General features: G+C 35.5%; 1 protein-coding gene across 1 annotated transcript in view; it reads left to right on the plus strand.

Annotated features, from left to right (window-relative positions):
* LOC128661206 (TRPM8 channel-associated factor homolog) overlaps positions 1 to 12,921 on the plus strand; it is a 155,829-nt gene that overhangs the window by 62,523 nt on the left and 80,385 nt on the right. Inside the window, exons 3-6 of the mRNA XM_053715462.1 lie at positions 3,532 to 4,496; positions 8,664 to 8,758; positions 9,562 to 9,775; positions 12,152 to 12,391. Of these exons, the coding sequence (XP_053571437.1) occupies positions 3,532 to 4,496; positions 8,664 to 8,758; positions 9,562 to 9,775; positions 12,152 to 12,391 (1,514 nt within the window). The remainder of the gene's footprint in view (positions 1 to 3,531; positions 4,497 to 8,663; positions 8,759 to 9,561; positions 9,776 to 12,151; positions 12,392 to 12,921) is intronic.

The raw sequence follows: 12,921 nt of genomic DNA on the forward strand, positions 1-12,921 counted from the left end.
TCCACCCCAAAATAAATAAAAAAATTCTAACACTAGACTACAAATAGGCATTAAAAGGGCCTTTTGCAGCCCAGTGCTCTAAAGTGAACCAGCTCTTTTTCTTAAAACAAAACTACTGACTTCTAACATTTACCCCCCAACCCTCACCCACCCCAAAAGCTATCTTAAAAAAACTACTTGAAAAAGTGCCCCGAAAAAGAGCATTTAGCTCTTTTGTTGCCCAGAGAAAAAAAATCCCTAATTTAAAAAAAAACCACACCCAAAATCCTAACACTAAACCCCAAGATAGTACTCACCAAAGATGATGGCGGCATCCATCTTCATCCAGGTGGTGGTCCATCTTCTTATCTTCATCACAGCGTCGGAAGCAGCGGTGGTCTTCATCCATCTTCATCCTGGTGGTGGTCCATCTTCTTATCTTCATCACAGCATCGGAAGCAGCGGTGGTCTTCATCCAGCTTCAGATCTTCATGCGTTCACCAGCCACTCACTGAATTTTGAATGCAAGGTACCCTTTTACATAGTTGATTTGCATGTTCAATTTCAAATCAGCCAATAGAATGAAAGCTTTTCAGGGTACTTTTAGAGTAGGTTTTTTGGGAGGTTAATGTTAGTAGTTTCTTTTTAAGAGGTGGTTCACTTTAGGGCAATGCCCTACAAAAGGCCCTTTTAAGAGCTATTTGTAGTTTAGAGTTAGAATAATTATTTTCTATGTTGGGGGGAGTTTTTTTGGGACAGGGATTAGAATAGGCATAACTTTTATATGTTTTTGTAATTTTGTATTTTTTGTAATGGTAGTTTTTTTTTTTTTTACAATAATGCTAGGTTTTAGTTTTTACTTGAATACTAGTTTTTTAAAATGTAATGTTATTTTTTTTTATATTTTGTGTAATGTAAGGTGTTTTTTTTAATAGTAATGGTATTTTTTTTTTTTTTTTAAAGGTAAGGTTAGATTTTTTTTTTTACTTTCTCAGTTATTTTTTTTTATTTTTTTTTCTTCCTCCTCTCTATTTTTTTCTCTTTGATCCTCTTTTTTCTAGGCTTTATCGCACTTGGCCATCATGATTGCATTGTTAGATATTTAAATCATAAAGGCCATGGATTCTGAAGATAAGAGTCTATGGGTAAAATGTGAAAAATGTATAAAATGTAAAAGAAAAAAGAAAAAAAAAAAGAGAGAGCTATGTAAAGGTCCAATGACGAGTTTACATAACAATATCTCATTTGTTTTTCTTTTTATGTATATGTTTTAATGTGAATATTGTCAACCTAAATTTTTAACAATAAAGCTCTTTTGAAACGAAAAAAAAAAAATTACTGCAAATTCGCTTGCACAAAATCGGGATAATTTACGCTTCCCATATTATATATGGGTAGCGATGAGTGGTAATATGCGCTTGTATTACAAAGTGAACGTGATTGAGCAATCGCATTTACCACTCAAACTTTTTTCCGGCGGAAACAGTTGCACTAAACTACACTTTCAACCACTAAACTGGCAGCGCCCCACATCGCAAAGTCCCCACTACACTATAAACCCATAACATGCCAGCCTCCAAAGCAAATTAATCCATCTAAGTCCCCTAACCTAACACCCCCTAAGTTAACCCAAAATAGATTAACCCTCCTTTTACCAAAATAAAAACCTTTAAAATAAATAAAAATTTACCTGAGAAAGTAAATAAACTCTAACCTTACTTTAAAAAAAAAAAAACTACACTACTATTAAAAAAAAAACTAACATTACACAAAATAAAAAAATAACATTACACAAAATAAAAAAATAACATTATACAAAATAAAAAAATAACATTACACAAAATAAAAAAATAACATTACACAAAATAAAAAAATGACATTATACAAAATAAAAAAATAACATTACATTAAAAAAACAAAAACCTTAAATTACAAAAAATAAACAAATTACCACACAAAAAAAGTTATGCCTATTCTACACACCCCCCAAAATCCACCCCAAAATAAAAAAAAAAATTCTAACACTAGACTACAAATAGGCCTTAAAAGGGCCTTTTGCAGCCCAGTGCTCTAAAGTGAACCAGCTCTTTTTCTTAAAACAAAACTACTGACTTCTAACATTTACCCCCCAACCCTCACCCACCCCAAAAGCTATCTTAAAAAAACTACTTGAAAAAGTGGCCCGAAAAAGAGCATTTAGCTCTTTTGTTGCCCAGAGAAAAAAAATCCCTAATTTAAAAAAAAAAACACACCCAAAATCCTAACACTAAACCCCAAGATGGTACTCACCAAAGATGATGGCGGCATCCATCTTCATCCAGGTGGTGGTCCATCTTCTTATCTTCATCACAGCGTCGGAAGCAGCGGTGGTCTTCATCCATCTTCATCCTGGTGGTGGTCCATCTTCTTATCTTCATCACAGCATCGGAAGCAGCGGTGGTCTTCATCCAGCTTCAGATCTTCATGCGTTCACCAGCCACTCACTGAATTTTGAATGCAAGGTACCCTTTTACATAGTTGATTTGCATGTTCAATTTCAAATCAGCCAATAGAATGAAAGCTTTTCAGGGTACTTTTAGAGTAGGTTTTTTGGGAGGTTAATGTTAGTAGTTTCTTTTTAAGAGGTGGTTCACTTTAGGGCAATGCCCTACAAAAGGCCCTTTTAAGAGCTATTTGTAGTTTAGAGTTAGAATAATTATTTTCTATGTTGGGGGGAGTTTTTTTGGGACAGGGATTAGAATAGGCATAACTTTTATATGTTTTTGTAATTTTGTATTTTTTGTAATGGCAGTTTTTTTTTTTTTACAATAATGCTAGGTTTTAGTTTTTACTTGAATACTAGTTTTTTAAAATGTAATGTTATTTTTTTTTATATTTTGTGTAATGTAAGGTGTTTTTTTTAATAGTAATGGTATTTTTATTTTTTTTTTAAAGGTAAGGTTAGATTTTTTTTTTTACTTTCTTAGTTATTTTTTTTTATTTTTATTTTTTTAAAGGTAGTTAGTTTTTTTTTTTTTGGTAAAGGTAGGGTTTGCCTATTTTGGGTTAACTTAGGGGGTGATAAGTTAGGGGGTTTAGATGTTAGTGGGTTACATTGCGATGTAGGGGCTGGCGGTTTAGGAATTAATTGCATAGAGGGTTACTTTGCGGTGGGGGGCTGTTGGTTTAGGGGTTATACTTTGCGGCGAGGGGCTTTGGGTTAGCGCTGAAGTGATACATTTTTACTTTCAACTCGTAATAACAGCGCAACCCGATGCGCGCAAACAGTTTACTTTTAGTGCAGTTGGAACTCTAGCAAAGCCCTAATTTCCGCTCCCATTGTAATCTAGCCTTAAATACATTTATAAGCACAGTATTGAGTTTATTAACGCCCCCTTCCAATCATGTGTGCCGCCATGTTAAAATCTATCTTTCACTACATTCCAGTACTGAGCTATTTGCATATGTGCAGCTATTCTTCAGCTATCTGCAGTGTAACCTAGGTTCCATATGAGGTTGGTGCATGAAATCTATCATTTAATGTCCCATTAATGGCTTTCCTATATCCCACAGAACTGACTTCTCCTCTGATCTGAAGCATCTTCTGCAAGGTGTGTCTCATCTGAACATTAGTGGAGGAGCTGTACCCTCAGAACTACTTCTGCATGGGGCTTTGACATTTCCTATTGGCCTGAGTGGTACGAATCAATGTTTTCTGGCTGGTGCATATTATGGTAAAGGTCGAGTAGTTGTAGGAACACATGAAAGTCAACTGTCATCACCACAACTCCAGCAATTTATTCTGAATGCTATATCATGGTTGGACAAGGGGAGGAAGGGACAGATTGGTGTTAACAAGAGTGTTCAAAATCTCTACAAACTCTTGCAGAAAGAAAATGTCCCCAGCAAGGTGACAAATCTGGTTGCTGATATCAGTGTGTACTGCTGTAATTCATATAGTGACCATGAGGCAGAAGCCATCCAGAGGTTTGTAGCAGAAGGAGGGGGTCTCTTTATTGCAGGTCATGCATGGTACTGGTCCTATCAGAATTCAAGTCGTGAGGTGCTTTCTGATTACCCAGGCAACAAGATCCTGAATAAATTAGGAATCAGTATTCTGACAAGCACTGTTAAACAAGAGAATTATAAGGCTTTAAATCCGGATGAAGCCTCAAAATGTTATAGTTTTCGTAAAGCTCTTAGTCAGTTGCTTAGTGACTTAAAGAGTGGAGCAGATTTTAAACCCCCACTGAGCTACTGGCTTCCCAGATTTAGACAGGATGTCTCAAGATTCATGAGGCTTCCAGGTGGCCCTCTGATTTCTGCTATACAGCAAAAGTTGATTCATAGGATGCAGCATTGTGAGATGCCAAACATCAGCAAACAGTGTCCCGCGAAAAGTGGATCCAAAGAAGCATTGATGGTGTGTTTGGCTCATGAGGTCAGTTGTTTAAGCGTGGATTGTCATCAGGAACACCATGAACACCATCTTCAAGACAATTCTTCAGTAACCGTGCAAATCGATGGTACAAACCCAGGTATTGTATTTTTTGTACTTAAATTAAAATAAGAGAGAATAGAGAGAGTGTTATTTGAGGAGCACAGGTTTTTGGACCTGAATTTGTTGCTGCAGTGATGGCCATAGCCCAGTGGTCAAACAGGTGTAGGATTCCTATTTTTAGAGCAGCTGATTAGTATAAAGTGTGATGCTATCTTGGATTGAATAGTAAAAGGAATAGAAGCGGGAGAGTCCATTATGGTCAGATATGGTAAAGGATTTATTGGTAGAAGAGTAGGTGTCATACATTTTGTGCATTCTAAAAGGTTGAATTAACAGACATCACAAAACATGTGTGACAGGCAATAAGAAAGGTGGGGAGAATGACAGGAAACATGGGGTGATAGAAGGTCATGGGGTGCTGAGAAAACAAGAAGATTGATGATAGAAAAGAAACTGACTATTGATGAGTCAGGCTCATGTTTCTGTCTTTATAGAATGAGTGTGTTCTTTCTTTATAGAATGAGTGTGTTCTGTCTTTATAGAATGAGTGTGTTCTGTCTTTATAGAATGAGTGTGTTCTGTCTTTATAGAATGAGTGTGTTCTGTCTTTATAGAATGAGTGTGTTCTGTCTTTATAGAATGAGTGTGTTCTGTCTTTATAGAATGAGTGTGTTCTGTCTTTATAGAATGAGTGGGTTCTGTCTTTATAGAATGAGTGGGTTCTTTCTTTATAGAATGAGTGTGTTCTGTCTTTATAGAATGAGTGGGTTCTGTCTTTATAGAATGAGTGTGTTCTGTCTTTATAGCATGAGTGTGTTCTGTCTTTATAGAATGAGTGTGTTCTGTCTTTATAGAATGAGTGTGTTCTGTCTTTATAGAATGAGTGGGTTCTGTCTTTATAGAATGAGTGTGTTCTGTCTTTATAGAATGAGTGTGTTCTGTCTTTATAGAATGAGTGGGTTCTTTCTTTATAGAATGAGTGTGTTCTGTCTTTATAGAATGAGTGTGTTCTGTCTTTATAGAATGAGTGGGTTCTGTCTTTATAGAATGAGTGGGTTCTGTCTTTATAGAATGAGTGTGTTCTGTCTTTATAGCATGAGTGTGTTCTGTCTTTATAGAATGAGTGTGTTCTGTCTTTATAGAATGAGTGTGTTCTGTCTTTATAGAATGAGTGGGTTCTGTCTTTATAGAATGAGTGTGTTCTGTCTTTATAGAATGAGTGGGTTCTTTCTTTATAGAATGAGTGTGTTCTGTCTTTATAGAATGAGTGTGTTCTGTCTTTATAGAATGAGTGTGTTCTTTCTTTATATAATGAGTGTGTTCTGTCTTTATAGAATGAGTGTGTTCTGTCTTTATAGAATGAGTGGGTTCTGTCTTTATAGAATGAGTGTGTTCTTTCTTTATAGAATGAGTGTGTTCTGTCTTTATAGAATGAGTGTGTTCTGTCTTTATAGAATGAGTGTGTTCTGTCTTTATAGAATGAGTGGGTTCTTTCTTTATAGAATGAGTGTGTTCTGTCTTTATAGAATGAGTGTGTTCTGTCTTTATAGAATGAGTGTGTTCTGTCTTTATAGAATGAGTGGGTTCTTTCTTTATAGAATGAGTGTGTTCTGTCTTTATAGAATGAGTGTGTTCTGTCTTTATAGAATGAGTGTGTTCTGTCTTTATAGAATGAGTGGGTTCTGTATTTATAGAATGAGTGGGTTCTGTCTTTATAGAATGAGTGGGTTCTTTCTTTATAGAATGAGTGGGTTCTTTCTTTATAGAATGAGTGTGTTCTGTCTTTATAGAATGAGTGGGTTCTGTCTTTATAGAATGAGTGGGTTCTTTCTTTATAGAATGAGTGGGTTCTTTCTTTATAGAATGAGTGTGTTCTGTCCTTATAGAATGAGTGGGTTCTGTCTTTATAGAATGAGTGTGTTCTGTCTTTATAGAATGAGTGTGTTCTGTCTTTATAGAATGAGTGGGTTCTTTCTTTATAGAATGAGTGTGTTCTGTCTTTATAGAATGAGTAGTTTTTCTTTATAGCATGAGTGGGTTTTGTCTTTATAGAATGAGTGGGTTCTGTCTTTATAGAATGAGTAGTTTTTCTTTATAGCATGAGTGGGTTTTGTCTTTATAGCATGAGTGGGTTTTGTCTTTATAGCATGAGTGGGTTTTGACTTTATAGAATGAGTGGGTTCTGCCTTTATAGAATGAGTGGGTTCTGTCTTTATAGAATGAGTGTGTTCTGTCTTTATAGAATGAGTAGGTTTTGTCTTTATAGCATGAGTGGGTTTTGTCTTTATAACATGAGTGGGTTCTGTCTCTATAGAATGAGTGGGTTCTGTCTCTATAGAATGAGTGGGTTCTGCCTTTATATAAGTGGGTTCTATCTTTATATGAGTGGGTTCTGTCTTTATAGAATGAGTGGGATAGTGACTAGATAATGGAAGTTTGTTACTTTGTATAACATTTAAGGAAGCAGACAAGTCAGTGTTGTTAATAGTGGTAGATCTATTGACAGATGATGATGTGCTACTGGTAGCCCAGGGTGTTAGTTGTGTTGGACATTAGTAGGGCACGGTGTGAGTTCTGTGTATGTATATATGTGCGTGTATATTTGTATGTGTACGTGTGTGTATATTTGTGTCCATATTTGTATGTGTGTGTGTATATCTGTATGAGTGTATGTATATATGTATGGGTGTATGTGTGTGTGTATAAATGTGTGTGTGTGTGTAAATGTGTATGAATCTATAAATATGTGCATGTGTATATTTGTATTTGTATGTATATATGTGTGTGTAAATATTTGTATGTGTGTATGTATATAGGTGTGTGTGTATGTTTATGTGTGTTTATTTGTATGTGTGAATGTATATAGGTGTGTGCGTATATTTGTGTGTATGTAGATATGTGTGTATGTTCATGTGTGTATATTTGTATATATGTGTGTGTAAATATTTGTATGTATGTATGTATATAGGTGTGTGTATATTTGTGTGTATGTATATATATATATATATATGTGTGTGTGTGTGTATATATTTGTATGTGTGTATGTATATAGGTGTGTGTATATTTGTGTGTATGTATGTATATATATATATATATATATATATATGTGTGTGTGTATATATTTGTATGTGTGTATGTATATATATATGTGTGTGTAAATATTTGTATGTATGTATGTATATAGATGTGTGTATATTTGTGTGTATGTATATATATATATGTGTGTGTGTATATATTTGTATGTGTGTATGTATATGTGTGTTTATTTGTATGTGTGAATGTACTGTATATAGGTGTGTGTGTATATTTGTGTGTATGTAGATATTTGTATGTGTGTATATTTGTATATATGCGTGTGTAAATATTTGTATGTATGTATATAGGTGTGTGTATATTTGTATATATGCGTGTGTAAATATTTGTATGTATGTATATAGGTGTGTGTATATTTGTATATGTGAATGTATGGGTCTACACTTTAGTACACTTTGGTTTAACACACCTTCAGGTTACCACTCAAGTGAAATCCAGAACAGGGTTTTGTAATGCGTGCCATAGAAGTCTATGAGGAGAGGGATTTAGCACGGCTGCACTATCAAGCACTAAGGGGCATATTTATCAAGCTCTGTATGGAGCTTGATGCCCCGAAGGCTCGCCGGAAACAGAAAATATGAAGCCGTGGTCTAAAGACCCCTGCTCCATAACCTCTGAGGCGGCAGACAGAAATCGACAGAAATCAGCCAGATCGAATACGATCGGGTTGATTGACACCCCCTGAATTTGCAGGGGGCGGTATTGCACCAGCAGTTCACAAGAACGTGGTGCAATGATAAATGCCGAGAGCGTATGCTGTCGGCATTTATCGATGTGCAGTGGACATGATCCGCTATATCGGATCATGTCCACTCGCACCATCATAAATAGGCCCCTAAATGTTTACTTTCAGCTTGTTATATGAGCGCAAGAATAAGAACGCTATTGATTTAACTTGAGCGGTGTTTTGCTAACCATATAGCCGTTAATATCAAGAAACTAGGTTAAACTGTATTTCGGTGGGGGCATTTTAGTATCAGTCCTGTTGCAGAGATTGTAGATTAGATTCAGAGATGGAGAAAAGTTACAGCCAAATAACCGCAAATGAGTCAGACTCACGTATTCCCTGATTAGCAGCATCTGTCTATAATATACTGACCCCCTCCCACAGGTCATGATGCCTGGAGAAGCACAGGACTTTATCTTCCACCCAGAAGAACAGCGACTCTTCTGTTCCCAGCCACAGTTATGGGGAAAGGCCTTGAGGTAACTGACAGAACAAAACATCTGCTTTATAATTTTATCCTCAGGTTTTGTTTATAGAATCAACAAGGGTAACTGAATAAAAATAAATGAAAAAGATGGTGAAATAAGATAACTTTGGAGATTAGTTATTTGGAAACAGACAACACCTCTTGATAAAGGAGCATCATTGTTATCTTCAAAAAATAATTGCTAATTTGAAGTTGCACACAACCTACCACCCTAATTACCCTGAATAACATCTTCTCCATACCACAAATAACAAATAGTGTTGTCCTGAACCCCCTACATGTTAACCCTAATCACTACAATCACCAAAGAGCCAATCATCGATCAGCAAATAACCTAAACACACAGGTCCTGAAACCCCACAACTATGTAAAGAAGAATTATACTCCCAAAAAACAAACAAAAGAAAACAACTATATGATACCCCACCCATACCTTCCATTGGTAAACCTTCGCTACATGATTCAATCACAACCCAATTCTACCAGCAACAAGTCATCTTCACCTTAAGCCCTGCAGCTCCTGGTGCTTCTAAGGGGTTTGCTCCTCTTTTTCTAGAAAACATAGAGATCCTGATTGTTTAATCAGGTTAGCCAATTAAGATTATGCATTGGCTTGCTGTCAAAATGGAGCCCATCCACTTGTGATTGTTTTATCACAATAAGCAATAAGAGTTTAATTCCTTTTGGAGCACTGGATTTAGCAGAGGACTAAGACAGAGAAAAAACTGACTGTGTGAGTGAGTGGACTAAAGAGAAGAATAAACTGTAAATGTGACTGATCTTCTCTATACACAGGTGCAAGTTGGTTGTCACACTGATGACCTGAGCAGCGCAGACAAGTTATGCCGTGCGCCAGTGGTGACCCGCAGATTGTGTGTTGATTGTGAGAAGATGTCTGTGTCATGCTTCTGGGGAGGACTTCTTTATATCATTGTTAAAGAGAAGAAAGAATTGGGGATGATCCCAGTTACAGTGTATGGAGCAGAGCCAGCCCCAACCTTTATACATGGTAAGTATATGCAACTTGATTCATCACTAATCTTATGTTGTCATAACTCCAACCAGCAGAAGCAATTTAATTAAATGTTATGCCCCATTGTTTAATCAGTGAGTGTGCATGGCCAAAAACATTATAGCTCATAATCCGGAAAATCACAGAAGCTGTGGCTTGTCCATGGTTGATGCTCTCAGTGATTCAGCGTTCGCCAAATAAAACAGCCCCACCCCTGTGTGATTAGCCAAAATGTTCACACACCCAATCTACTTACCTCCTGAAGTCTAGATCCCATGCTTTTTTATAAAATGGAGCCGCTACATAAACAAAATAGCACTAATGTTTCTTTCTCATGCAACAGCTTTATTTTAGTAACCAAATCATACTCCGTACTCTACAGTTTAGTGACGGCTCGCTACTTGCGCTCACTAAATAGTAGCAGCACATGATGGTCACAACAACAGTCTATGGATTATTTAGAATTTTTTATAGTCGATAATATTTTTTTTTATATGTAATACTTCAATAATGCGCCTTAAGATAACTACGTTTTTAAGTGCACTAACCTGACACCGCGTTAGACCTACATTGTGAAACCCAAAACGTGTTCCACATATTTTACATTCTTCACATAGAATTTTTTTTATTTTTTTATTATTAAACCGCTTTGGGTTTCACAATGTAGACCTTAACACAGTGTTAGCTTAGCGAACAAAAAAACTTTAAGGCACTTTATGGAAATATTACAAATAAAATATTAAAACATTATTATTAAAAATTATTATGGATACTGTAACAAAATATATATATATATATATATATATATATATATATATATATATATATATATATATATATTAAGGATTTAGAATTTTTACAGTATCTATAATTAGTTTTAATATTTATTATTTTTTAATTTTTAAAATTTAATATTTCAAAAACGCGCCTCAATATAGCTAAGTTTTCATTTGCCCTAACCCGACACCGTGTTAGACCTATAGTGCGAAAAAAATGAATAGTTTTACGCATATTTTACATTCCTATGTTTTTCACATAGAAAAAATATGTAGGTGATGTTAATGTAAATTATATATCTATACCTATATATCTATAGGAATATATACAGGTATAGATACTGTATATATATATATATATATATATATATATATAAATATCTATTTACAATAAAAAATAAACATTCCTGTATGTGGACATATTTAAAGTAATTAGACAGTAAAACACATTATTAAATATTATTATGGAATGGATTTTATGAACATTTATGTCTAATTTTTATCAGATAGTGTTTATTCGAGTGTAACAGTATATTTTTATGTTTGGTGCAACTTTTCTTATCCCTAATCCTTTATGCAAGGTCTCGTTAACCCGACACTTGTTAAATTCAATTGCACTCTTGTGTTCGCATTTACTTTCAACTTGTAGTACAAGCGCTCTTTCCGTCACATGCAAAAAGACCAAAAAAAACTCTTCATCGCAAAAGTTAGCGCGCCACTTGTAATCAAACCCAGAGAGAGAGAGAGAATGTCCCTTTCAGATATAATATATAAGGATGCCTCTTTGTAAAGTCAGGTAACATTGTGTTAGCCCTGTCTTGTCTCAGATAATAATGAGGAGGTGCACTAAAAATACCTCTTGTGGTCTATAGTCTCTTTGTCTCTCTCCAAAAAAATCAGGTCGTACAACATGTTTATGCTACTGATGGCGCTGTTTGGCGCCTGCAAACAACTATCCAGATTCATTCTGTGGTTTACCAAGAAGTTCTGACAATGAGTTAATTGATCTTTCTGTGAACTATTTCATTACAGAAGGGCAGAGAAGATACTGATCAGTATGATGTTATTACAGTAAATGTGTTATGGGAACAGAAAGTTATACAATTATGGGACCATTCTATTACTTTCTGCCTCTTTAACCACTTCATTACTAAACAGAGACACTTAACTCTATCTACCTGACACATATATACGTCTGACAATCTGTCAGTGCCATGAAGGGACATTTTAATGCTGAGATATTTTACATTTGTCTAATCTCAGATTGTACTGGTTTGTAGTGATTAATATTTAACAATTCAAGGTAAAAGAATTTATCCCAATTAATTACTATAATCAAGGGAGAATGTTTGAATGGACTGTGATCATTGTAACTTGCCCCTCACTGATGATACTGATTGTAACTTGCCCCCCACTGATGATACTGATTGTAACTTGCCCCTCACTGATGATACTGATTGTAACTTGCCCCCCACTGATGATACTGATTGTAACTTGCCCCCCACTGATGATACTTCTGCAGATCACAAACTTGCATTATTGGGAGCAATAACCACTAATGTCGCTTGTAAGACCAATGACTTTTTCTTATCATCAGGTCAGACGACCCTCTCGTCATGGAAGGATATGATCAGCCATTCCCTATCTCCATGGGCTGAGCTGATCACAGAAAACATCATCTTGACTGTACCCACTGACTCTGTACGATCGCTGGAAGACCCTGAACCTCTGCTCTCTCTGTGGGACAAATTCATGAACGCCATCACTGACCTTGCTGCAAGTCCCAAGAAATTCCCACGACCTGAGAGATTTGTGACAGATGTGCAGATCTCCGCTGGTGAGTAAATCTCAGATTTCAGTTTGCCCCATATATTGCATATAAAGATGACTGGCTGCCTCCAAATTCTTAAAAAGGGACCGTAATTATTTCATGGCAGGGTCTAAAGTGTAAAACATATACAAGCTTAGTTGTCTTTTCCTGTGATGTCATCACCAGCATGTGGCTGTTATCTGAATTACATCCCTTATATAAAAATATGTGTACAAATCTAAATTAAAAATGACTAAGCCCAGAGGATTTACACACAATTATCTATCATTCAAAATATCTGCAATCAAACCTGCTCATTTTCATAATCTTAAATGTATTAGAAAAACTATTAAGTACTTTAGGGACCATTGTCTCAAGTTTATAAATCCAGTAAATCTTTCTAACTTTTAAGAGGTGTTCTCTATCTCCCCCTCCTCTTGGGCATTTGACCCTTTCTTTCACTTGGTATCGTAACTGGCAAATATTGTTTCCTGCTGATAAAAAATATGCAGAAACCAGAGCTGTCTTATTTTTGTGTCTGATATTTGATTTGTGTT

The sequence above is a fragment of the Bombina bombina genome, chromosome 5 (genome assembly GCF_027579735.1).
Source record: "Bombina bombina isolate aBomBom1 chromosome 5, aBomBom1.pri, whole genome shotgun sequence".
Lineage (NCBI taxonomy): Eukaryota > Metazoa > Chordata > Amphibia > Anura > Bombinatoridae > Bombina > Bombina bombina.